The sequence below is a fragment of the Gracilinanus agilis genome, chromosome 2, assembly GCF_016433145.1.
Source record: "Gracilinanus agilis isolate LMUSP501 chromosome 2, AgileGrace, whole genome shotgun sequence".
In the NCBI taxonomy this organism is placed as follows: Eukaryota; Metazoa; Chordata; class Mammalia; order Didelphimorphia; family Didelphidae; genus Gracilinanus; species Gracilinanus agilis.
Window position 1 is genome coordinate 332,609,060 of NC_058131.1, and position 27,704 is coordinate 332,636,763.

The 27,704-nt window shown below is 37.5% G+C and overlaps 1 protein-coding gene across 2 annotated transcripts in view; it reads left to right on the forward strand.

Annotated features, from left to right (window-relative positions):
* The window catches only part of NSFL1C (NSFL1 cofactor), a 36,874-nt gene extending 23,083 nt beyond the window's left edge, over nucleotides 1-13,791 (forward strand). For both annotated transcript variants that reach the window (XM_044664274.1, XM_044664275.1), the window contains 2 exons: nucleotides 10,323-10,487; nucleotides 13,368-13,791. In XM_044664274.1, the coding sequence (XP_044520209.1) occupies nucleotides 10,323-10,487; nucleotides 13,368-13,530 (328 nt within the window). In that variant the 3' untranslated portion in view covers nucleotides 13,531-13,791. The remainder of the gene's footprint in view (nucleotides 1-10,322; nucleotides 10,488-13,367) is intronic.
* The last annotated feature ends 13,913 nt before the right edge of the window (nucleotides 13,792-27,704 follow it).

Here is a 27,704-nt window from a genome sequence, read left to right on the forward strand (position 1 = left end):
AAAGTTTCATGCTGCAGGGAGCAGTGCATTATGAAACTGCCACTTGAGATCTCAAATATATTCTCCTTTCCTGACCTTCCTTCCTATGGTGATAAGATTGATAGAATTATAAGTGATAAGTTTCTGAGTGCTCTGCCCAGACAAAAATCTCTGTGTCTACATGAATAAAATAGAATCTGGGAAACAGTTCCTTGAGTAATGTAAATATGACAGCTATCTGATGGTTGTTCTTTAATAACACAAGGGTGTAGTCAAGCTTAGGAAGAGTATTTTTGTGATGTTTAAAGGAGTGCATTGTTAGTTTTCAGAGGCAGCTGCTTGGAAGCAGCAATCGCTCAGTAATCATTGTGAACAAGGGAATAGTGAATCCCACAGAACCTGCCCGGTGACTTGAGCCCTTATTGATGTCCCCCTTCTCTTGACTTACAGAATCCTGGGCTGCCTAAAATGGAGGCACCTTAAAATGTAAAAGGCTCACACTAGAAGAGACCTTAGAATGTACGAACCTACAGGCTGATGACTTGAAGGTAGAGGAGAGCATAGAGACCACATAGTGCAACGGAAACCTGAATCGGATGAAGAAACTGAGGCCTACAGAGGTTTCTGTGACACACCACAAGTAATAAGTTCCAGAGCTAAGATTCAAACCCAGGCCCTCTGGCTTCAAATCCAGTGCTCTTTTTGCTATATACAGAATATTAGAGCTGGAAAGAACCTTAGAACATCAGTGTTAGCAGAGAAGTTGAGGGTCATCCAGTTTAACCTCCCAGTAGTACAAAAGGCAGCAGGCTCAGAGGAGACAGGACTTTTTCAAGGTCCTATCTCCTTTGTCATGGCCTTTCCACTACACAATTCAGAATTAATTGATGACTACATTATTTCTAATTCTCTTGTCTCCCCAAGTAAACTGAAAAGTCCTTAAGGGTAGTGGCTATGCCTTATACTCATTTTGTATTACTTCAATGCATATCATATAGGTTCTCGGTAAATATTTGCTGAATTGATAAAAGGCAATAATGCTAGTTCCAGTAAATCCAGCAAATGCTAGTTGATTGTCCAAAGGCCCACAGGCCTGCCTGTCACTCAGAACAAATAAGCAAAAAGTGCTGTTTAAAGCTGGTATGCCCAGGTAAATCACATTGAGTCGTAAATGATAGATAATACCTTAAGTTGTTTTTCTTTAAGATTTTATTCTTTAAAAGACTGACAAAGGTCAGAACCTAGGCATCTTTACCCTTTAGATAATCCTCACCCTTAAGAAAATTTTAAGAATTTCAGTTTGCTAAAATCAGTATTTCAAAAAGTCTATTGTAATAGCATTCTTCATTTAGTAAGAAGTAAAGAATCTCAGAACACCAAACAATCAGGAGACGTGGCTTCTAGCCCTTAGACCATCACTGATTTGTTTTATCATCTCTCCCAGAGACTGACCCTTTGCCTGGTAAACCAAAATTTGCTTATTCATAATTTTCCATCCATTCTCTCTATGAAATATGCAGAAAAGGTATAATTAGAGACAAGTGCAATATTATGGAAAAAGTGTTGAACATGGAGTCAAAACACCTATGTTTAAAATTTCTTATCCAGCTGTCTAGGGTCTGGCATTGCTTACTTAATGCACTCTACATTCTAATCAAATTGGCTTATTAACTGTTCCTAGAATTCAGAGCTCCCATTTCCTGCTTTTGCCTTTTTACCAATTATTTCCTTTCCTGAAAAAACACTCTCTCATCTCTACCTTATTGAATCCCTAGCTTCCTGTGTATGATTTAAATTGTCTCATAGCTTTGGGGCTTCAGGTATACTCTTAAGTCATATCCTGCAGGATTGTCGTGAAGAAAGCACCTTATAAACCTCAAATCTCCCTTTGCATATTTAAAGACAGATCATGACCTCTCTTAAGTCTTCTCTCCTCCAAGCTAAACCTAACTTTATATAGTACTTTAAGGTTTAAGAATCACTTTCCTCTTAATAACTGTGTAGTAAGCAATGCAGATATCATAAATTGACTCGGAGAAGTTAAAAATTTTTCTGTGATCATACAGTTGATAAGTGTCAGAACTAAGACACTGAAGAGTGAAGAGCTGTGGACAAAGGTGTACCTTATCAAAGTCCCACCTAAAATGTGATGCCCAGAAATAACAGCACTTCAGATAAAGTCTGACTGCAGAGAACCATAGGACTCTTACTCTTCTCATTCTACTCATTTTTGTTGTTCAATCGTTTTAGTTAATCCTTGTGATCCCCATTTGGGATTTTCTTGGAGAAGATACTGGAGAGGTTTGCTCTTTCCTTCTACAGCTCATTTTACAGATAAGGAAATTGAGGGGAAAGGGATTAAGTGATTTGCCCAGTCACAGAGCTAGAAAGTCTATGAGGCCAAATTTGAATTCAGGAAGATGAACCTTCCTGACTTCAAGCTTAGCCCTCTCTACTGGGCCACCTACCTGCCCTATTCTACACACTAACCTAAAATTCTATTTGTGTTTTAGCTTGCTTTTTACAGTTTTGTTCTTATTGAGCCTAAAAATCATTTAAAATCCCTAGGCCTTCACTTTATTGTAGAGGAAGGACTTGAATAATTGGAAGTGAGACCAAATCTAGGCAGAAGTAAAGGTCATGTTCTTTGTTGGGGAGAAGGTACAAAAAGGTCTGAATGAGCAGGAAGTTGTTAGGGAAGCTGGGAAGCTAAGTTTCAGAATACTGAGAAACTGGACTGCCAGTTAGCACACTTAAATGGCCCAAGAATAAGGAACCACTAAATTCTAAGAAAGAGGCATGATAAAAAAATAGTGAAGATTGATCAACTCTGACCTTCAGTTTCTTCATCTATAAAAATTAGAATATTGAATTAGACAGCCTTGAGGTTTCATTTTAGCTTTTAATATTCTGTTTTCCAAGGTCCTTTCCAGCTCTGATTTTGAGGTCAATATACACGGAATGGAAACTATGTAGCCCTTGTTTCATATAAAAAATAGTTCCAATGTGCCAAGCATCATAGTATAATCAGTACATTAAAAAATAAACTGGCTGCTAAAACTTATAAGAGAAGTTTATTAGCTTGCTAGATGGACACTTGTCAGGGATACTGTAGAACGGAACAGATTTTTGTTCCAGTAGGAGTTAAATTAAAAGAATTCACAAGTCTTTTCCAACTTCAAAATTCTAGACTTCTGGGTTACTTGCTGATAATATCTCATTTGCAGAAACATGGTTCAAAATGAAGCCTTTCAGCTTCTAGTAAAGTGCTTTCTGCACAGTGCTGTGAATCAAGGGGTACAAACATCATTACTATCATTCTACAAATGCAAAAACTTAGGATCACAGGAGACTTGCCCACAGTTATACAGCTAATAAGCATCTGAGCCAGAACTTAACTCCAAGTGGTCTCCTAATTCCCAGTCCAGTGTCCTTTTCACTCCACCACAATTGGGAACAGATTTGACTGGTACTGTGACCATCTTCCCACACTATACTGTCCTTTCAAAAAGCATAGCTATCCTAAAGACATGGTACATGTATCTGTAGTTTCTAGAGATAAGTTTTACAAAACCCAAATAGTTTTTCTCCTCTTTGTTAGTTTTCTCAGTCAAAAGCTTCTCTATCTTTGTATTTCTGATGGCTTCACAATTATCTTTTGTCCTCTCAAAGAAGCCTGATGAAATATGCCTCACTTGGTTTTATACTACCTCATTCTAGCTGTGGATGCTATTTTTCTAGATGCAGCTGTAGCTTTTGTTCTCCCAGAATTAATGAAAATTTACCAAATATGCCCAGATTTGTTTCTGGTCAGAAGGGGGGACTCCATGTGGACTTCTGGTAGAAATAAAATCTTAACATGAGATTCTGGGTTCCAAGTCAAAGATACCCTAAGAAGAAGTTGCCTACACTGATGTTTCAGACCCTCCATTTAAGAAATTTACTAAGACTTTATAGTTTCTCACCACTGGTCCTAGATATGCCTTAATAGCTGAGAAGGAATTGTAGGGTGGTGGCAAGAATACTAAATTTTGAGTCGGCTGGGTTAAGATGACTTGGGTTTAAGATAAGAGATTTTGTGTAGTATTTGACTCATTGAAGTAACTTTCTAATGGATCTCCTGCTCATCAGTCTATCCTGTGGATATTTCCAGTGCTAGTATCCTAATTCATCACCCTAGAGGTTATTCCCTTATTCAAAAACTTCAGGGTTTCCCATTGCCCATGAGATCCAGACCAGATTCAAAACTTTACAACCCTTTTCTAACAACCATACCTTGTATTTGTTGATAGCATGTTGAGTTTACACTACAACAAACAATAAACAGGTCGGTTGTACAGAGTACTGTGGTGGATGATGGAAGATTAGGTAAGAGATAAGATCTGTAACTTCTAAGTCTTTACAGTGTGGCATAATGGATTGAGTGGCAGACTTTAATTCAAGAAAATTTAGGTTCTTGTCCTACCTCTAATGTTGGATGGACAGCTCACTAGCGTCCCAAAGCCTCAATTTCCTTATCTCTCTTTCTCTCTTTTTTTTAAACCTTTGCCTTCAGCCTTAGAATAAGTAATATGTAGGAGTCTTGTGTCATCTCTAATATTCCTTTGAAGCATGGGTTATCAGTTCTCTGCTGTCATTATTGGTCATTGCAATGATCAGAGTTCCTAAGCCCACTCAGACTTGTTTATCTTTACAACATTGTTGTTATTGTTCTCCTGGTTCTGCCCCTAAGTATTCACTCCCTAAGTATTATTTTATTTTATTTTAGAAAAAAATTTTTCCCCTAGAGCCCTTACCTTTCATCTTGGAGTCAATACTATGTATTGGCTCCAAGGCAGAAGAGTGGTAAGGGCTAGGCAATGGGGGTTAAGTGACTTGCCCAGGGTCACACAGCTGGGAAGTGTCTGAGCCTAGATTTGCACCTAGGACCTCCCATCTCTAGGCTTGGCTCTTAATCCACTGAGCTACTCAGCTGCCCCCTTAAGTATTATTTTATATGAGTTTTCCTGTATTTCTCTGAAAATATTCTCTTCAGCATTTCTTACAATACAATCGTATTCTCCACCCATAGATTTTTTTATTCTTAGAATCCATAAGCCTCAATTCATTCTGAGTTTTAACATAATCCTTCTAGCATTCTTTTTTTATTATTTATTATTTTTTTTAGACATTTATTAATATTCGTTTTAAATCTGTTTACATACTTTATGCCCCTACTTTCCCCTTTACCCCCCCGCTCTCCCCCCACCCATGGCCAACGCATATTTCCACTGGTTTTAACAAGTGTCCTTGTTCAGGGTCTTTTCCTATTCATGTCCGCCTCAGTCCATGCATTCAAGCAATTGTTTATCTTATATGTTTCCTCTCCTGCAGTCCTTCCTCTGAATGTGGGTAGCATATTTACCATAAATCCCTCAGAGCTGTCTTGTGTCATTGCAGTGCTGCTGGTACAGGAGCCCATTACATTTGATTTTACCATAGTATATCAGTCTCTGTGTACAATCCTTCTAGCATTCTTAACAGACTACTACTCTTTTTTTTCATCCTGTTACCTGCTCACTCCCATCTTCTGTATGTGTCTTAAAAATATCAGTGAGTTCCCTGGGCATCCTCTTGTTTCTTTTGACCATTCCCTTTTTTTTCTTCCTCATTGACATAGTTTTTGTTTGTGTCTTAAGAATTTAATTCTTGAGAGCTTGCCATCTGACTTAGGCTGACTTCTTCTATAGAATTTTAGATCATGTGAATCCAACTATCCCTTTGAACCCTTTGAAATCTGCCCCTCTATAAAAGTATACTCAGCTTTCCTCTGCTTGCTATCATGAATTCTTAAAATGTAATAGCCACTTTCTTTTAAGTATTTGCATCATTTCCACCTCAGAAACCAATACCACTTTGTTGATCAGAACAATTTTGTGTGGGGAAGCTGGGTGGCTCAGTGGATTGAGAGCCAGGCCTAGAGATGGGAGATCCTAGGTTCAAATCTGGCTTCAGACACTTCCAAGCTGTGTGTGACCCTGGGCCAGTCACTTGACCCCCATTGCCTATCCCTTACCACTATTTCTGCTTTGGAACCAATACTGAGTATTGATTCTAAGATGGAAGGTAAGGGTTTTAAAAAAAAAAAAGAACAACAACAATTTTATGGATTTCACATTCTGAAGAATGATATTTTTCACTAAAGCAAGGTAGGAATTTTCAGTTGCTTTGCTTTTTGTGCAGAACATTCCAAACAGATATTTGCGTAGTGGAAGACCTCAATTCCTGTTAACTGTCCATTGCCTTCATGTTGGGTTTGTTATTTATTTCCTGAATAAAAATACTTTGTGTTTCCTCATTCCATCTAGTTCTTCAGTGGATTCCCACAGCATCACTTCTTTTTTTTCCTTTTGATGTTCAACCACATGCTTCCCAAGCCCTCTATTTCTGGTGTTTCCTCATATTCCTTTTTAATGCTTAATGCAACTCCATTGCTCATGTGTCTTTTTAATCTACCAAGTTTCAATGAAGATGCCTACAAGATTGAAATTGCTTCTTTACTTTAGGATCTCTAGTTAGCTTTGTTTTTACCTCTATTTTGTGCTTTTGTATAGAGATGTCTGATTTTTTTTTTTACTTTTTAAAATTTTTTAATATGACTTTAATTAGCTTTTCTTGAATTTTGACTCCTACATACTGTTTTTTCTGGTCCTTCCCTACTACTGTTTTTCTGTATTATATCTTTGTGGCATATGGCCATCCAGATAAAGGAGTGGTTTTCTCTCTCTTTTTTTAAAATTAATCCTTAATAGAATTTTTCCATCCCTAACCAAGAGTCTATTCTTAATTTAAGCTGTGTTCAATAAATTCCAGTTCCTTTCTCATATGTCATCCTCTTAGATAGCAGTTCATCCCCATGCCTTCATTTCTCTTCTGAAATCCCTGTTTTCACTTGATTGCAGTGATGAAAACATGTATGACCTTAGTAGGTCTCTTGCCCAGGACTTACAATTCAGAATGTCTGATAAGCAATTAGAGATGCAAGATTTGATCTCAAGGAGATCTAAGATTGGCAATCATCTGCTTTGGGATGATAATTGAACCCATTGAGTCTGTTAAGTAAATAAGAGAACATATAGAGAAGAGAGGACAATTGATTTTTCATAAATGACTTTTCATTTAGCTACCCCAGCAAAAAAGCACCAAGTCACCACTACTTATCTCTTCCTCTGACCATTATGATATATCTTTTCCTGGTGGTACCACATTTTATATCCACAGCATCATTCCTTAGAGCTCAGAATGTCCTGCTATGGTCCAGTTTCCCCCCTCTGATGGAAGATTCTCATGCCTGTTATATTGCTCCAAGTGTTCAGTGGTCATTCTTCCTTTCTTTTTTCCTGTTACATTCTTCTAACCCTTCATCCTTCTGACACAGGTTATTATTTTTCTCTACCTCTTCAAATTGTTTTTCTTCTTGAAAAACTTACTCTCTTTCTTTGAGGAACACTTCATTTCCCTTGATAACCTGGAGGGAATTAAGACATTTCTATAACCATTTACTGTCTCTTCTTTGAGGGACATCAGCCTGCATTTTGTACAAATATTGCAGTTTTTGGCACTGCCAAAAACTTAATGTCTTCCCCACCTTTCTTTTTTTTTTCTCCCCCCCTTCTTAATAAGATCCCAACATGCTCAGCTGCCTTTCATTACTAATTAACCACCTATTGCAAACCCCTAATGTGAGCAGAGGCTAACTTCAGCTCTCCTAGAAGATGTGGCATTTGAACTGCCCTTTAAAAGATAGCGGTATATACAACAGTTGACATTCTGTTGTATGATAGGGAATGGCATGAACAAAAGCAAGGAGTCATAAGAGCACAGTTCCTGTTTGGTAGGGGGCAAGGGAAAAGAACCCAGCTTCATCGGAGTGTAAAGGGCATGGAGCTAGGTAATAGGAGATAAGGCCAGAAAAGTTTAGTGTTGACATATTGTAGAAACTCTTGAATTCCAGACAAAGGTTTTTAAGCAATTAAGTAATATGTCCAAATCTAAGGGTGAAAATGATTATTTGTAACAATAGTATGATGGATAAATTGTCGTTAGGACTGGGAGGAAGCTGAGTAAATGTGAGAAAGATCTCTTAAAGAAGCTCTTATAAAAGGCTAAACAAATGAAAATGAAGGCCTATATTGGGTTGGTGGCAGAGGGAATAGAGAAGAGAAGAAATGCAAGAATTGAAAGCAATAGGACTTGGTAACTGCTTTTATATGAGAAGTGAGAAATGTGAGAGATTAGGCGAATTGTATAGAGGCATCAGAGACAGATAGTAATTAAAGGAGGAACAAATTGAGGGAAAAAATAATGCGCAAAGTATTTTTTACTACTCTGGAAAGTAGTTTTTTAACTTTAAAAAATAATTAAAAATTAATTTTTTTCATTGAACAGAAATTTGTTTTCTCTCCATCCCACCTCCTCCCCCTCAATGAGGAAAAAAAAACACAAGACTCATTATATATATATATATAAAATCATGTAAAACAAATTCCTAGATTGTTAAAAATATATGTTTCATTTTCTGATCTGAGTTGCATGCTTCCTTCATTATTAGTCGATTGGTATTATAGTTAGTCATTGCCTTGATCAGAATTAAGTCTTTCAAAGTTGGTTATCTTTACAAAGTTATTATTGCATAATTGTTCTCCTGGTTCTACTTACTTTCCTATGCAGCAGTTCATACAGATCTCCCTGTATTTCTCTGAAATTGTCCCATTCATCATTGCACAAGGCACAGGTAGTATTCTGTTACATTTGTACACCATAATTTGTTTAGCCATTTCCCAATTGATGGGCACAGTTTCTGATTCTTCACCACTCTATATTATTTCCCTGGCTTAGAACTGATGTAGAAATAAAGGCACAGGGGAGATAAGTGACATGTACATGGTCACATAGCTACTAAGTGAATTGGTAATTTAGACTATTTTCTTCTGACTCCATATCCAGCACCTTTTCTGATACAGCTGACTTCTTTAACTTATCTCTCCTGGTTTCCAGGTATTCTTCATGTATTTGAACCATCTTGTTTTACCAGTCTTGTCTGGTATTATGTTCAACTCTCCTGGTGTTTATATTTTGTCTTCCCAGTTAGACTTGAGATCCTAGGAGATAACAATTATGTTTATCTTTTTATCCTCTAGTAACTTTGGCACTAGTTATTCAAAAAAATTTGTGATTTGATTCAAAACCTTAGTATGGAGTCTGTCTTCCAAGTGTTAACCCAGCAACTGAGAGGCCAGATGGTATAGGTTTGGTTGGACTGACTCAGGTTTGATCTCCATTCTGCCACTTACTAGCTAACCTTGGGGAAGTCATTTAACCTTGGTCTCAATTTCTTTGTCTCTGAAATGGGGATAAGAAGAGATTTTTGGCATAGTATAATGTTGTTTTGTGGATTGAATGAGATGTGTTTATAAAGTATTTTATTACCAAAAAATATTGTTTTATTGCTTTTAGTACTCAAACTGGTCTGTAATTTCATTGGTTTAGATATTCCCTGCAGCATTGATGATCACAATCCATCCATCTTGACTATGCTTTAAGTTGGTCACAGAGATTCTGTTGATCACATTTCCCTGGGCATATTTTAACTCCACTTCTAAGTTCTAGATTTGTTGAAGCTTATTCATACCCACCATCACCTCTTCATTGCCTTGTGTGGGATACTTATTTTGAATTCCTCCTAGACCAGTGATGGGCAAACTATGGCCTGTGGGCCAGATGCAGCCCCCTGAAATGTTCTATCTGGCAGAGTGACATTTTTCCTAATCTGACAAATACAATGAGTAGGATACAATACAATGAAACTTCCAAAGAGTTGCCTTAGAAACAGACTGACAGATGAGCATTTCCTTTCCTTTGGCCCCCTCTTTAAAAAGTTTGCCATCACTGTCCTAGACTATAGTTTTTCGTTACTTGTAGCCATGCAATTTATATTTGTAATTACAGTTATTAGTAATCAAAACAGTTATCGAAGGTAAGCAACAGAAACTAAGTTGCCAAGAAAATTAATGAGCTCAAGACTCAAAAGAAATAAGATTATAAATTTTAAATTAAGTTAAATGACAAAACAAGAATTCAAGGATAGGGTGGTGCTAACTTTACCTACAGCATAAGATATTTGTTACTTAGGCCATTTGATGGATACCAATTATTTGGGTCATTGTGAAGATGCTGAAAACTACAAGAAAGGAAACATCTCTATAGAGCTGGTGAGCAGCTATGAAAAGAAGTAAAACGGTTCATTATTATTCCAAAAGATGGATCTTTCTGTTCATGGCCCTGATGCCTTTCTCCTTCTTCAGCACTACCCCGCAGCTACTGAGCACAAGCTCTCCAGCTCAGCAGGCAGAAAATGAAGCCAAAGCTAGTTCCTCCATCACAATTGATGAGTCAGAGCCCACAACCAACATCCAAATCAGGCTCGCAGATGGCGGGAGACTGGTACAGAAGTTTAACCATCGTCACAGGTAAAGTAGGAACTTTCTTTACCCAGAAATTACCTTTAGTACTAATAGTTGGAGCAGGGGCTGAAACATGCTCAAGGTTGCTGAAATTCATATGAATGGGTTTAGATTTCTTATTGTTTTTGAGCATGGAGACCACTTTTTTTTTTTCAGTTACAAATTTTCTCTCTCCCTGTAGCCTTTCCCTCACCAGTTGAGAAGGCAAGAAATACAATATCCATTATATATATGAAATCATACAAAATCTATTTCCACATTAACCTTGTTAAGGAAAAAAAAATAGAGAAAAGATTTGCTTCATGCTGTACTCAGAGTTCATCACTTGTCACTGGAGGTGGATATCATTTTTCATAATAAATTCTTTAGAATTGTCATGATTCCTGTATTGATTAGAGTAGCTAAGTCTCACAATTGATCATCATTACAATATGCTTTTGATCTGTGCAGTATTTCCTGGTTCTGCTTACTTCACTTTGCATCAGTTCAAAAAGCCCCCAGGTCTTCATCATTTCTTATAACAATACTATTCCTTTACAATCATATGCTATAATTTATTCAGCCATTCCCCATTTGATGGGCATCCCCCTTGCTTTCTAATTCTTTGCTGCCACAAAAAAAGCTGCTGTAAATATTTTTGTACCATTTCTCATAGACTCAGAAGCACATTACATTTCATTGACAGAATCATTATAGAATAGGGTGCCATTCAATCTGGGCAGTCTAGCCTCATGGCAAGGGGATGAACGAAATAACCTCATTTGGCCTCTTTTGTTTCTTCAGATCTGAGAAACATTTCAACCTTAGAAAAAGCTACCTGTGAATGTTCCCCTTCCTTTATGAACTTGAACTATTGAATCTGGCTCTTTACTGTATTCATATCATATACAAATTGATTCTGTTGACAAAAAATCTGTTTGTTTTGTTTTCTTAAGATTTAAAGACCTGAAATATAACTACTAGTAGCAGTAGAATATCTTTATATTGAAGTCAAGTCAGCCAGCATTTGTGAACCTATTGAGCAAAGTTCTAGACATTCAAGGAAAGGCAAAAGCAGGCCCTACTCTCAGAGAGCTTACAATGTAAGGGAAGAAGACAACATGCAAACAGCTACATACAAAACAAGTTATAGACAGGCCAGTGGAGGTCATTTCCGAAGGAACATACTTGGAATCTTAGCTAAAATCCCACTATCTCCCTTTCACAAAAATGAAATCTAGGAATCTTGGCTTCTATTCCTAGTTCTTCCATTTTGTTCATTGTATTACCTTGGGCAAGTCATTTCCTTTCTTTGAGACTTAGTTTCCTCTTCTATAAAAATATTTTTTAAAGCCTACTCTGTTGCCCTTACAGTATTGTTTCAGGGTTCAAATGAATAATTAATGGAAAGCACTTTGTAACTATAAAGCATTGTGGGATTACCGAGTTATTATTACTGTCATTTTCCCTTCCTGAGGTTACACAATCTCATTTCTTTATTTTCATAATGTGTGTAAAACTCTTGCCTCAACTCACCAGAAATAGTTGCTAGTTTTTGTAATACTTTTCACTCTGCACACTTTCATGGATACTTAGGCTGAATTTCTTTTCCTAGTTATAGCGTTGATTTGTGGCTCTGAAGACATCTAGGAAAGCCTAGTGACTGACTAGGTCATGCCTTTGGAAATGTGGCATCCCCACAAGGTGTAGACTTTAACATACCAGCCAGCACCATTTCATATATTTTCTGTCTGGGATCATGGCACCACAAGGACATTTGAACCGGGGCTATAGAAAGCTTCTAGCATTGGAGTTTAGAGCTGGAACCAACAAAGTCCTAAAGGACTCTTCTTTTCCCAAAGAGGAAACTTAAAACTAGAGAGATTTTGTTCCCACTGTTCAGTTTGTAAGAATTAAGTCAGTAATTAATGTTAATGATAGAGGGGAGATAGAGAGTCACCAACAGCTTTCTTCTGGCTCTTTTTGTCCCATCCCCCATCCTTACAAGTTTGAATGCAAACTGTCGATTTCTTGAGAAAATTTTTCAGTCATCCTTTGATCTCCCTGCAACTCAGACAAACAGATTCTACTTCACACAGTGGGCCTCTTGGACCTCCCTGAAGTCCCATAAGACCTTGCCACTATTCAGACTGAACCTGAATTTGCTAGCTAATATACTTTCCTGATAATAGTTTATCTTAACTTTATGTATGTGGGCCAAGCTCATGAAGAAAGAAGAATATTGGACTCATGTATTCATGTGATGTGGGTCAGGTCATGTCAACCCTTTGAGATGATATTTGGATCTCCTATTTCACAGGATTGTGAAGGAAATAGCCTGGTGACTTGCTGCATAAACCATGTACTTACCAAGAACCATATTCTTCTATAAGGTCAAAATATTTGATATCATGCAGACTTCAGCTGGCTTGGATGGGATCTGAAACATTTCTGTCGGAGGAAAGGAAAAGATAGGGGAAAGGTCCGTTCCCAGCTAAATCTATAGATTTACAACCAACAAAGTCTCTTGAGCACATTTTCCAGGCAGATAGTGTGAGACCCAATAGAGCACTGGCCTGGGTCATGGTTCCAGCTCTGCCACTAATTCATTATGTGACATTGAGCACATTGAGGTCCCTCCCTGGCCTAGAACTATGATCCCAGGGCTAGAAAATTTCAAGGACCCTTCCACCTCTAATATTCCATGGTTCTTTTCATTCAGAAGTTACTGTCCATGATAGAATTCATAGGTGACAGCCACCTATGCCCTTCCCATCTCCAGGCAGTAACATTGGTGGGAGGACCCAGGGAACTGGGGTCAAAGGGTCCCTCCACTCTTTCACCACCTCCTTTTCAGCATCAGAAAGTGTACCAGGGTGACATTCTTGTTTTCCTTTCTTGTACCAGGATCAGCGATGTCCGGCTTTTCATTGTCGACGCTCGGCCAGCGATGGCAGCCATGAGCTTTGTCCTTATGACCACCTTTCCGAACAAAGAGCTGGCTGATGAGAGCCAGACCTTGAAGGAGGCCAACCTACTCAACGCTGTCATTGTCCAGCGGTTAATATAACACTTGCCCTCTCCCCCCTTCCCCCTACACACACACACTCTCTTTTCCCTCTTGTTTCTGTCAACAGCTGTCTGCTGCGCACATGCGTGACTGCCCTATGTACGCACCGTGCAGCACAGTGTCACGTCTCCCCTTAGCTCTGGGTTCTTAGATCTCGGTTGGACATTTTGTTTTATCTTTAGTTGCATTTATTGGGTTTTTGTGATGATCAGTGAACTTTAAAAAAAAATTAATAAAAACAAACAAAAAAAATTGAAAGAATATCACCAGCCTGTTGTGGGAAAAGCTTTTCCCACTGAAATAGGTCTCATTTGCTTTAGGATTACACAGTTCCATGTCAGAGGTAAAGTGAGTCTCCGTTATACTTCATGGAAATTTTTGCCTCTGACATAAGTATGTCTTTTCCTCCACCATCCTGGGTATTGTGGCAAGATTTACCATCATTCAATCAACAAGCATGTATTAAGTGCCTCCTATGTGCCTGACCCTGAGGATACAAATACAAAAAGATGAAACAATCTTGCTCCAAAAGGAGCTTACATTCTGGAAGGGGAGGGAGGGAGGGGAACAAACACAAATACATATAGAAATATATACAGTGTAAGTAAAAAATGAATAAATGCAAAGTAATTTAATATAAGGTAGTTTGGGAGGAAGGGAACTAGTCATCAGAATGAGGATCAGAAAAAGCTTCATGCAAAAGATAATGATTGAGCTAAGTTTTAAGAGGGACTCTGAGGCAAAGGTAGAGAGAAAATTCCAGACATGTAGAATGGCCAATGCAAAGGCAGAGATTCTGCGGATCAGGGGGTGGCCAGTCTGGCTAGATCACAGAATGCAAGAAAGAGTAATGCCCAACGAGGAGGAAAAGATATATTGGGATAGGGTTGTGAAGGTGTTTAAAGGTTCAGCAAGGTTTATATTTTATCCTAGAAGCAATAGAAGTCGATTTAGGAGTTACGTGGTTTGATTTGCTCTTAAAAACAAGGTGTATAGGATGGACTAGAATGAGGGAGACTAATTAAAGGCCCTTGCAGTATAGGTGGAGTCAATAAAATTCTGAACATAGTAGGTCCCACAATTTTCTTCCTATTCAGACCATTCTCTTAGTCCCAGAGGAATCTGATCCTGTGCTAGTTTTCCATTAGAAGCATCTCTTGTAGTGAAATTCAGCAGATTAGAAAATACAGGTAACAAAGGTATGGCAGTCACAAGCTTCTATGAATGATCCTGGTTAGGAAGGATGCAGAATTAGAATCCTGAATAAAAGATTGAGGAGGTCTGGGTTTAACTCCTAACTTCCACTTGCTAGCAATTTGGCCATAAGAAGGTCAGTTTTTTAATATGAAAAATAGAAATAGTTAATATACTTAACAGGGCTGTTGTAAGGATTAAATCAGACCAAAGAAGCCAGTAATAACCTATGTTCTTAGATATTTCTACAAAGTATGGACAGCAAACAAAAGGAATTGGATCCTAATACAAGGAAATAAATTTGACTTCATAGGTATAACTAGGTCTTGGTTGGATGAGATGCATAACTTAGAATATGGCCCTGGAAAGGTATACTTTATCCAAATTTAAGTTAAAAGTATATATTAAGAAGGTATATGAAGAGCAAAGAACTAGAGGGAACTGGTATGAGACATTTGAGTGAAGATCAAGGGGAAAAGAAACAACTTTGTCAACAAAGTCCAAACACTTCCGAAAGGGAATATGAATTCAGGAAGCATCACAAGCCTAGTATTGAGTCATGATGTATTGGTGAGACTTCAGCTTTCAGTACAGCTTCTGGGATTCTTCTTTTTCAAATGCACACTATCTAAAAATGGTCTTGCTTTCACCATTCAAAAAATTAGTGAGTCCAAAAGGAGAAAATTCTGTTCGGAATAAAATTCTCTTCAACAGGGAGGCAGTGGTTGTTGAAGGAAAAATGAGAACCTTGAGGGGTTCCATCCCCAACTGTGAGAGGAAAGGAAAATTGAGTCTTGACATCTGTTATTGATTTGGGAATAGCAATTTTAAAGATGTCAGCAAGGAAGTTCTGAAGAATAAAGCTAAGATGATGTGAAGAAAAGCCATTCATAAGAAGAAGAAAAAAAGTTGTCTAAAAAGACTGGATGTGCAGAGAACTTGTAGACTTTGAAAAGAGAGCTGCATAGAAGATTAAAGGGCATGTAACAATATAAAGAGATTTTATTTACTATAGAGGGGGAAAATAATAAGGCTCCTGAAGATGGATGGGATGATACCTGAACACAGTGAGAAGGCAAAACTACTGAATTTGTGATTTTGCTTCTATTTTAAATATCAAGAACAACATATGAAAGGACAAAAATATATCAAATAGAGGTGAGACCCCCAAGATAATGAGAGCGATGAAAATAAAGCATCTAGCTACTCTGAATAAGTTCAAGTTACCAGGCCCAAATGAACAACATCTGAGTAATGAAAGAATTGGCAAATGGAATTATTGAGCTATTTTTAGTGATATCAAAGGATGCAAAGAGCAAGAGAGATTTCTCAGGTTTGGAGAAAACCGATTTTTCAAAAGAAAGTAATATAGATCCATCTCCAAACTATAAGCCAGTGAATTTGACTTTGTTTCCTGGCAAGATTCTAGAATGAATTATAAAATAAATGTTTGGTGAACATCCAGAAAAGAAAAGTGATCAAAAAGATCCAGTATGACTTCATCAAAAATAGGCCATGCCAAATTAACCTGCTTTTTTTATTGATAGGATTACTGAACTAGTAATTCAGGGCATTCAGATCATAGTTTGCTAAGACTCTGGCAAAGTGTCATGCTATTCATCTGAATATGGAGAGATGTGGACTAAACAATTTAACTATTTGGAGCTGGATGAATGACCAAACCCAAAAAGTAGCCATTAATGTTCTATATCACCCTTGGAAGAAGGTCTCCAGTGTTAAACCCTTAAGGGTCTGTGCTTAGCCCTCTGCTATTTCTTATTTTTATTAGTGATTTGGATAAAAATGGAATTGGCGTGCTTATCAGATTTAATGGGAATAGAAGCCAGGGGGATAGTTAAAAGCGTTATATGACAAAATTTTAAAAGATCTTGACCAGCTAGAACACTCTACCAAATAAGATGAAATACAATAAGGTAAATGTAAAACCTTATATGAAATTAATTCCACAAGTATACGATGGGAGAGGCATGAATAGATAATTTAAATAAGCTGAGAGGGAGATAACACAATGGCTAGCAGATGGCAGGCTAAACAAAAATAAGTACAGTTCTAGGCTGCATTAAGAGAGGCAGTGTTTTGGGAATTCAGAGGTAACTCCCACTGTGCTTTGCCCTATTCAGACCAAAAATGGAGTGTTGTGTTCATTTCTGGCTGCTACAATTTAGAAAGGGTGTTAATAAATTGGGAGGTCCCAGAAGAAAGCAGTTAGAATGATAAAATGCCAAGATGTCAGATGAGGATCAGCTGAAGGAACTGAGGTAGGCCACCTACTAGCTATCAAGTATGTAAAGGTTGATCACTTAGAAAAGGCATTAGGAATGAACTGTCTGACCCCAGAAGGCAGAAATGGGAGCAATTGTATTAAATCTAGGCTTGATAAAAGGATTTTTCCCCCTAACAATTAGAGCTATTCAAAAGTGAAATGGACTACTCAGTTCCTCCTCACTTAAGGGAGTTGAATGGCCACTTATGTATGCTGTAGAGTTTATTGATTTTCTTGTATGGATTGGGCTAGATGACTCCCAACTCTGAAATCCTAGGGCAATAGAAGTGAAAGCATTTTGCATAACATTTTACAGAATTATGATGTAATTTCTTCTAGGGAGAATCAAGAACAGATAACCAAATCTCATTTTACAGATGAGAAAACTGAAAAACAGAGGGGAAGTAACAAGTAAGTTGCAAAACCAAGACTAGAACCCAGATTTTTGGCTCTACTCAGTACTATTTCCACCATACTTTTCAACCTTAATATAACTAATTTAACTTCTAAGAAAACCGTGTTTCTTGTGAGCATTAATCACTAACTTTTACTTAGTGTTATAAACTTTAAAACATACTTTTCTCACAACCACCCTGTGATTGTACTGGAAGTATTATTCTCATAAGGAGAAAAAATAGTGCTACAGAGAAGTAATTTCTCTGTGATCCCATAGCTAACAAAGGGAGTAGCTGGGATTTTAATTCAGGTGTCCTAGGACTATTTAGTTCTTCAAGGGTAGACATTCCTTTTTTTTTAAATTAAAAATCTTTTCTCTCCCTTCACACTACCACCACCCTACCCCACCCCAAGTGAAAAGAAAAAACAAAACTTGTAATAAATGTGCATAGTTAATCAAAATAAATTCTTATACTGGGCACATACAAAATAATGTCTAAATCCTCTGTCAGGAAATGGGCAGCATTTTTCATCATCTGCCTTCTGCAATTGTGATTGGCCATTACATTGATCATAGTTCTTAATTGTTTCAAAGTTATTTGTCGTTGCTATGTTTTTCTTGTATAAACTGTTCTACTTCTGCTCACTTCACATCAATTCATACAAGTCTTCCAGATATCTCTAACCATCCTTATTATAATTTTTTATACCAAAATAGTATTTTATCACATTTGTATACAATAATTTGCCTAGCCATTCCCTAATTGGTAGATAGCACCTTGACTTCCAGTTCTTTGCCACCATAAAAAGAGCTGCTATAAATATTTTTGTATATAAGGAGCCCTTTCCCTCTTTGATCTCTTTGGTATATATATATATATATATATAGGCCAAGTACTGCTATCATTGGGTCAAAGGCTTTACAGAATTTCCAAATTGCTTTCCTGAATGACTGGGCCAATTCATAGTAACACCAATAGTACATTAATGTACCAATTTTCCACAATCCTTTCAAAATTGTCCTTTTCTTTTTTTTGTCTGCCAGCTTTGCTAATATGATGGGTGTGAGGTAGTATATGAAGTGTTTTTATTAGCATTTCTCTGATTATTAGCGATTTGGGACATTCTATCATATAGTATGAATTTCTCTGAAAATTGCCTGTCCATATCCTTTGATCATTTATGTATCAATTAGAGAAAGGCATTTCTTTTCATAAATTTTAATCAATTATATATCTTAAGAGGTATGAAATGTTTGTTTTTTCTCCTATTTGTTTTCTTTCTAAATTTAACTCTTTTTGTTTGTGCAAAAAAATTTCTAATTTCATGCAATCAAAATTGGCCATTTTATCTTCTGTTAATTCTCTCTATCTCTTGTTTGGTCATGAGCTTCCCCCGCTGCCTTGCTTTTCTTATTTGTTTATGTCGCCCTCTAATTCATGTATCTATTTGGAGTTTATTGATATATAAAAAGGAATGTGAAAGGAGGTGGAGCCAAGAATGGAGAAGTAGCAAAAGTACAATCTCCCACACTTATCCCTGTCAAACTCCTCCAAATAGATCTAGAAAATACACCAGAATAAATCCTAAATCGAAAATCCAAGAAAAAATAACAGAGTCATTTTTTCAGTCCAGATTGACATAGGGAGACAGCATTTATATGTATATTAGGGACTGAGTCTGGCCAGACATGCCACCATAGAGCAATCCTAGCACAGGAAGAGGTCCCAGATCCAGCATTTAGGACCCCAAACTTGTAAGAGTACAAGAATAAGTGCCAATTGTCAACTCTGTTACTACTCAATTCTAGATAAGAGATCAAGGATGAACTAAGGAGAAGATCTATGCCTGTAGGTCTTATTCCACAGTGAGAAGGGGTCAAGGGCCCTAGGCTGTGTACCTAGGGCAAGGAGAAAGTTTGGAAGCAAGCAACAGCTTGGTGGCTCCAACCCCAGGAGAGACACAGAGTTCTAACTTCTAGTCCAGTCTGAAGCCTGAAGAGGTTATAATAACCATGGCAGGGATCCCAGACCAAAGAGGAACCTACAGTTCTGTCATTCTGAACTAGTAATGCTTTCCAGCTGGCTAATAGTGGCTAAGACCAATGGTAGTCTACTATTATTCAGACTCAAACCTAGGAACTTATAGAACTCAGACTAGAAAGGAAGCAATCAGTCTTTGCCTAGATCAGGCCACTTAGAGAACAGAAAGCTTTCAGCTACCCAGTCTGTCTGAGCTGTTCCTGAAATCTTGAAATAACATTATATTCAATATCCCTAAGACAGAGAGGCAACAGGGCATTTCCTCCAGAAGTTTGCAGGCCCTGATCCTAATGTTAATTTACTAAGTAAGCTTGAAGGATGAGAAAACAAGAAAAGAATCCTACTATAAAAAACTATTGTTGTGACAGGGATGCTCAACACACAAACCCAGAAAAAAGAGAATGGTCCCAAAATATAAGCAAAGTCTTAAAGAAAAACACAGCTTGGGCACGAACTCAACTAGAATTCCTGGAAGACATAAAGCAAGAATTTTTTTACACTTAAAAATGTTTATGAATGAAATTAGAATAATAGAGTTCTATGGAAGAAAGATGGAAAAGGAATAAATACTTTGACCTAAAAGGTGCAAAATCTTGCCCAAGAAAATAATCTAAAAATTTGGATGAACCAAATAGAAGTTAATGACTCCATGAGACAAGAAATATTAAAACAAAGTCAAAAACTTATCCTCTATTGCCTACCCACTCCTGCTTGTCTGCCATGGAACCAATATACGGTGTTGATTCTGAGACAAAAGGTAAGGGTTTAAGGGGGGAAAAAATTATGAAGGAGGTAGTTTCAAACAAATCTGGGAAGATCTGTATGAAATGATATAGAGTGAAATAAGCAGAACAAGGAGAACAAGTTATACCGTAATAACTGTTCTAAAGACAAACAGCTATGAAAGACTTAAGGATGCTTGTGAATTCAATGACTAATCATAATTCCAGGGGACTTAATGATCAAACATGCTGCCTGCCTTCTGAGAGAGGAATGAAAGACTAAGTGCTGAATGAGACTTCTTTGCCTGTGGCCAATGAGGAAATTTGTTTGATTATACATGTTTGTAACAAAGATTTTGTTTTGTTTTTTTCTCAGTTTGAGTGGAGCCAAGAGAAAGAAAAAGCAGATTTTTGCTGATTAAAAAATTAATTGAAAAAGAAAAAGTTTATGATTAAGGTGCCATCTCTTTTCCATTTGGCCTATAGGCTGTCAAGTATTAGTGACTAACTCACAAATGAAAAGATAAGCCATTAGACAAATAAATAAGCCAACATGCCATCATTAGCATGCATATTAGAGGTCTCATGAACCTTTGTGTAGCATAAATCCAAGTGAACAGTTCATGGGGCATAGAACTTCAGTGCTAGAAGAAACCTTAAAGATGACCTACTGCTGACCCACTTTACAAAGCAAGAAACTCAAACCAGAGAAGGACAGTGACTTACCCCAGGTCATACAGTGTGTTTGTAGGAAAACTTGGACTAAAATCCAGTGCTCTTTCCAATATACACACCTGGGTGCGTAGGGTTGTAGGCAAATGAATTATTTTGAAAGCTGACCTTGAACTGATTTAGCTTAGGGTTTTTAGAAGAAATGTCATTTATATTTCCATTCCTGTTATTTGCTTGTTCCCCTACCTTCCAGGCCTGACAGTAGCATACCAAGGTGCTCCACACATGGTATACTTACCACCCCAGTTGTTCACTATAATGGGAGAAAGTGGTTATGTTTCAAACGAGTAGAAAAAATTGAATTTTTTTCCCTGTTTTCAGGCAGCTCTTGAACCCTCCATTTCTAAGGAGCTCTCTCTTCCAAGAACAGCTCAGGACAAAAGCAGCTTATTCCTTGTTGAACCACAGGGTGGCATCATTCTCAAGCAGCATTCCCATCACTGGCTTCAAACTCTTACCCCACATGAGTCATAATCACAGATTGTTCCATGTGGTAATAGCTTTAGAAAATAAAATGTCAACGTTAAATGGGACCTTAAAGATTGTTTTAGAATCCTCTAATCTTCTAAATGAAGAAACTCAGACTCATTGAGGCAGCGAGTTGCCCCCAAGGTCCCCCCTGGCCCAGGCCTGCACACTTTCTACTGCACCAACATTACAACTCGACAATTTCCATAGCATCTTACTTGGTATCGGTATGGTAGGTGTAGAGACAAAGACAATCTAAAAACAGGTATAAGTGTGGGAGGAAAATTCAGCTCTTTCATTTCCAGAGCTGATTCAGGTTGAGAAATGGAAAATTTCAAGGTGGATAGTTGAAGCATCCATGAAAGAATTGAAATAATCCCTTACTATAAAGCACTATACTTTTCTTTGTTTTTTTAATTTTAATTTAATTTATTTATAATGTTTCTCCATGGTTGTAGGATTCATGTTCTATCCCTCCCCTCCTCCACCCTCTCCCATAGCCCACACACAATTACACTGGATTTTATGTGTGTCATTGATCAAGACCAATTTCCATATTATTGATATTTGCATTAGAGTGTTCATTTTGAGTCAATATCCCAAATTATATCCCCATCCACCCATGTGATCAGGCAGTTCTTTTTCTTCTGTGTTTCTGCTCCCACAGTTCTTCTTCTGAATGTGAATAGCATTCTTTCTCATAAGTCCCTCAGAATTGTCTTGAATCATTGCATTGTTGCTAGTAGAGAAGTCCATTACATTCAATTTTATCACAGTGTATCCATCTCTGTGTATAATGTTCTCCTGGTTCTGCTCCTTTCACTCTGCATCAATTCCTGGACATCATTCCAGTTCACATAGAATTCCTCCAGTTCTTTATTCCTTTGAGCACAATAGTATTCTATCACCAGCATATACCACAATTTGTTCAGCCATTCCCCAATTGAAGGGCATCTCCTCATTTTCCAGCTTTTTGCCACTACAAAGAGCGTGGCTATAAATATTTTTGTACAAGTCTTTTTCCTTATGATCTCTTTGGGGTATAAACCCAGCAGTGGTATGGCTGAATTAAAGGGCAGGCAGTCTTTTAGCGCTATTTGGGCATTGTTCCAAATTGCCATCCAGAATGGTTGGATCAATTCACAACTCCACCAGCAGTGTATTAATGTCCCAATTTTGCCACATCCCCTCCAACATTCATTACTCTCCCCTGCTGTCATTTTAGCCAATCTTCTAGGTATGAGGTTGTACCTCAGAGTTATTTTAATTTGCATTTCTCTAATTATTAAAGATTTAAAGCACTTTTTCATGTAAAGCACTATATTTTTCAAAGTTGTATATCAACCACTCTGCGAGAAAAGCAGGAAAGGCATTATTACCATCTTACAAACAAGGAAAGTGATTTGGAGATTTTAAAGTGTCCCACACAAAACCGTAAGAAAACTTATAGCACTAGGAAACATAGCTATCATACCTTCTTAGAATCAATCCTAAGTATCAACTCAAGGCAAAAGAGCAGTAAGGGCTAGGCAATGGGGAGTTAAGTGTCTTGCCCAGGGTCACACAGCTAGGAAGTATCTGAGGTCAGATTTGAACCTAGGACCTCCCATCTCTAGGTCTGGCTCTCTACCCTTGAGCCACCTAGTGGACCCTTGTGTTCTTTTTTAATATTCCAGGCTACTATGCATGCTGCAAAAGGAGTCACCCTTTGTTGATGACAGGAAGTGAAGGGAAAACTCATTACCTCTGGTATTTTATACAGAATCTTTTTGTATTTAAAAAATATATTCTCATAGGATAAAGATAAAGGAATATAGGAGGCAATAAGTGATACAGTGCATCAGACTTGGCATGGGGAAAACCTAAGTTTTCAAATCCAACTCGAACATTTTCTAGCTATGTGACCCTGTATAAGTCACTTAACCCTCTTTGCCTCAGTTTCCTTCTCTATAAAATGAGCTGGAGAAGGAATGTATCTTTGCCAAGAAAACCCCAAATGGAGTTATGTAGAGTTAGATAGGACTGAAACGAACTGAACAACATAAAAAGAAATACAAAGTGGATAGCTGATAACAAGGAGTATATGAATGTGACTTTTTACAAATGTACATAATATGAATGCTAGAAAACCCTGCCTTCCAGCGTCCATTGAGTTTGATTTTTGTGGTTGTCTCACATATCACAATGAAGACTCAAAGTTTCCTGTGAATAGTAAGTTACAAAAGGAATAATTTTCAAGCTTGCATTTTTCCAATATACTTTCTAAATTTTTTCACCTATCTACCCTGACTTATTCCTTATTACAGTTCCCCCCCCCTTTGCACAAAGCCAAAATATGTTCCATACAGTATTTTGGTATTTGTGCACTATGGACTAACTAAAATTCTAACCCAAAATAACAAACCTACACTATCTCTATCTTATCTTATCTATCACTAGCTTACTCTATCCTACTCTAGGGATTTTAACAAGGAAAAGTAAAGGGATAAATACATTGAACAGTTACATAGTTCAAAGTACAGAATACCAAGTAGTAAAACAAAATTTGCAACAAAATCAGTAGCAAAATTAAATATCAACACAAAATTCAAAACAAATGTCAAACACAACTCCTATTCTAATACAGAAATAGTATACTAACTAACAAATGCAAACAAGTATTGGAAAATGTATATTTAACACAACATTGCATAATGTTCAGATAATCTGAATCTATGGTTAATTGTACACCAAATCTTCTTCATCCATGTCCTCTTCCATCCAAACATCCTCTTCCGCTGGAATGGTCCTCTCCTTACTGAACTTTCTGACTGCAGACTAATTGACTGAAGATCTCAAAATCATCATCTTCTTCTTCTTCTTCTTCTTCTCTTCTTCTTCTTCTTCTTCTTCTTCTTCTTCTTCTTCTTCTTCTTCTTCTTCTTCTTCTTCTTCTTCTTCCTCTTCTTCCTCTTCCTCTTCCTCCTCCTTCTCCTCCTCCTCCTCCTTCTCCTCCTCCTCCTTCTTCTTCTTCATTATTAACAATCTCTACAGTTTCATTATCTATTCCATGTGCTAATTTAACATGAGAACAATGATACCACGAATGTCTACCTAAAACTTTTACAGAAGATGGTGAAACTAATACAACTGTATAAGGACCTATCCAATTTTGTTCTGTTGCCGATGTTTTGGCAAAATTTTTCACATAGACCATATCACCTGGTTGAAAATTATGAAGAGAATAATCCAATGGACCAGATTGAATTAATACTCCCATATCTTGTAATTCTCTTAGCCTCTGCTGTAAAGCACTAAAATATGAAGCAATTTGGCAATCACCTCCTAAAAGTGATACATAAACAGCCTTACAAGTGTTTGCTTGTCGTGGTGCATGTCCAAAGAGCATCTCATATGATGATATATGTATATCTGCCCTTGGTCTCATACATAGGTAAAACAAAGCTATTGGAAGAATCTCTGGCCATTTGAGATGAGTTTCAGCACAGAGTTTCCTAACCATAGTCTTGAGTTCCCTATTCATATGCTCCACTTGACCTAAACTTTGTGGGTGATAAGGAACATGATATTTAGGTGTTATTCCTAGATTTTCATAGACTCTTCTAAGGATATCCTGAGTGAAATGAGATCCCTAATCTGAATCTATGGTTAATTGTACACCAAATCTATCAGAAGACAATACTTGTATCTTCTAGCTTTAGGGATACAGATATAATCAATCTGTAAACTCTCAAATGGACAATATGCTAAAGGCCTACCACCCAAACCTTTCTTTCTGAATGCACTTTGATTGAACTTTTGGCAGATTGAACAACTATTCCAGATCTTATTTGCAACAGTACTTATTCCAGGAGCAACCCATTGCCTCTTGATGGAATCTACAACAGCTTGTGTACCAAAATGACCTTTAGTGTGGATGGCTTGACACAAATAGGTATACAAATCTCTTGGTAACAATGGTCTTCCTGTATCAGTAATCCATATCCCATGTTCTTTCCCAGCTCCAAATTTATCCTTCAATTTCTGGATATCTAAGTCTACATAAGCTTTTTCTAGATCAACAGAATCAATAGATGTTAAATTCATTACATAAATTAGAGCTTTCTGGGCTGCATACTTCGCAGTGATATCAGCTCTGTAATTACCTTTAGAGATTGAATCTCAACCACTAGTATGACTCTGACAATGGATTACTGCCAGCTGTTTAGGCTTTTGTATTGCTTCTAACAACTCAGTTATTATTCCTGCATGAGCTATTGGTTTTCTCAATGAGCAGTAATAAAACCTCGTTGTTTCCAGATCTTTCCTATGGCATGGCAAACAGAGAATGTATATCGAGAGTCAGTGTAAATATTTGCTCTTTTACCTTCAGCTAGAGGACAGGCTTGCTTAAGTGCCACTAATTCTGCACCCTATGCACTAAGATTACTAGGTAATGAGCCATACCACAGTGTCTCAAATTCTGTGACAACTGCGGCTCCAGTACATCTTATTCCATTACATAAATATGATGATCCATCTGTGAATAATACCAAGTCTGGATTTTCAAGCGGAGTGTCTTTTAAATCCATCGTAGGCATAGCCACAAGATCTACTACCTCAACACATTCATGCAATGGCTCACCGTTCTTAGGTAAATCAGGAAGAAGAGTAGCTGGAATGAGTATACTACATCTCTTCAACTGGATGTTCTTACTACGTAAGAGAATAATTTCATACTTGGATATTCATTGGTCGGAATATACTTGAGTACGAAACTTCCTCATTAGTGCCTCTATTTGATGTGAACAATAGACCATTAAAGAACATCCCAAAACTAGATCATCTGACTTCTGGACTAACACAGCTGCTGCTGCTGCTGCTACCTCCCACCCCCTTAGACAGGGTACTGTACCTGCAGCTATTGGATCTAATTGACAGCTATAGTATCCAATTGGACAATAACTTTGTCCTAGAGTCTGTGTCAGCACACCAGAAGGTATCCCTTTTGTTTCACTGACAAATAGCTGAAAAGGTTTCTCATAGTCTGGGATTCCCAACACAGGGGCAGATAGAATTGCTTCTTTCAGCTTATCTAAGGCTAAGTGATGTTCAGGCTTTAGTTTCAGAGGTTCTGGTTCCGTATTCCTTATCAGATCTGTCAAACACTTAGCGATCTCACTATATCCAGGAATCCACTGTCTCCAGAAACCAGTAGTTCCAAGAATAGCTCTAAGTTGTTTTTTAGTTTTAGGTGCACTCAATTTTTGGATGTCAGCTATTCTCTTTTGAGTGATACTTCTGGAACCCTCTGACAACACAAATCCAAGATATTGCATTGAAGGCAAAACCCATTGCAATTTTGCCTTAGTGATTTTATGCCCTCGTTTATATAATTCAATCAAAAGAATCTTGCTATCTCTAAGACACACCTTTGCATTTGGGGATGCTAAAAGAATATCATCCAAAAAATGCACCAATTTACTCTCTTTAAACTTAATCATTTTTAGATCTCAATTTAGAATTTGAGAGAACTGGCTAGGTGAGTCTGTATACTCCTGTGGAAGACGAGTCCAGGTCCACTCAGTTTTCTCCCAAGTGAAAGCAAAGATCTTTTGAGAATCTTTGTGAATTGGTATTGAGAAAAATGCGGAGCATAAATCTACCACAATGAAATATCTAGTCTGACTTGGAATGGAAGAAATTATAGCAGCTGGACTTAGAACAACTGGATGAGCCTTGATGACATAATCATTTACTCTCTTAGATCTTTGATAAATCAGTAAACAGGTTGGCCATTTTCATATAATTTTGGCTTCTTCATAGGCAAAATTGGTGTATTAAACTCAGAAAAGCACGGTATTATTATCCCTTGTTGGGTTAGGGACTCAATTATTGGCCTTATACTGTCTATTGCTTCCTTAGTCAAGGGATATTGAGGCACACAAGGAACTGGTCCTTCCTTTGTCCTCACCCTGACTGGAATAGCTGATTTTAACGACCCTACATCTGTGGATGATCTCGACCACAAATCATTAGGTATATCTTCAGGTATTGGATAGATTGTACTTAGGTCATCCTCTATACTGTTGGAATATAAGAAAAGCAATGGAAAGGCCTTCAAAGATTCCTCTGGGAGGTGTAAAGAAATATCACCAGTTTCAGTACATTGGATTTTAGCCCATAATTTACACAACAAATTCCTTCCTAAAAGATTCACTGGACATCCTGGCATATGAAAGAAAGCATGCTCCACAGAAAGAGGTCCAAGGGTTATCATTTTTGGCTGTAATTTAGCTACTTTCCAAGTTATGCCTGTAGCACCAACCACATCCATAGTACCAACAGCTCTACAAT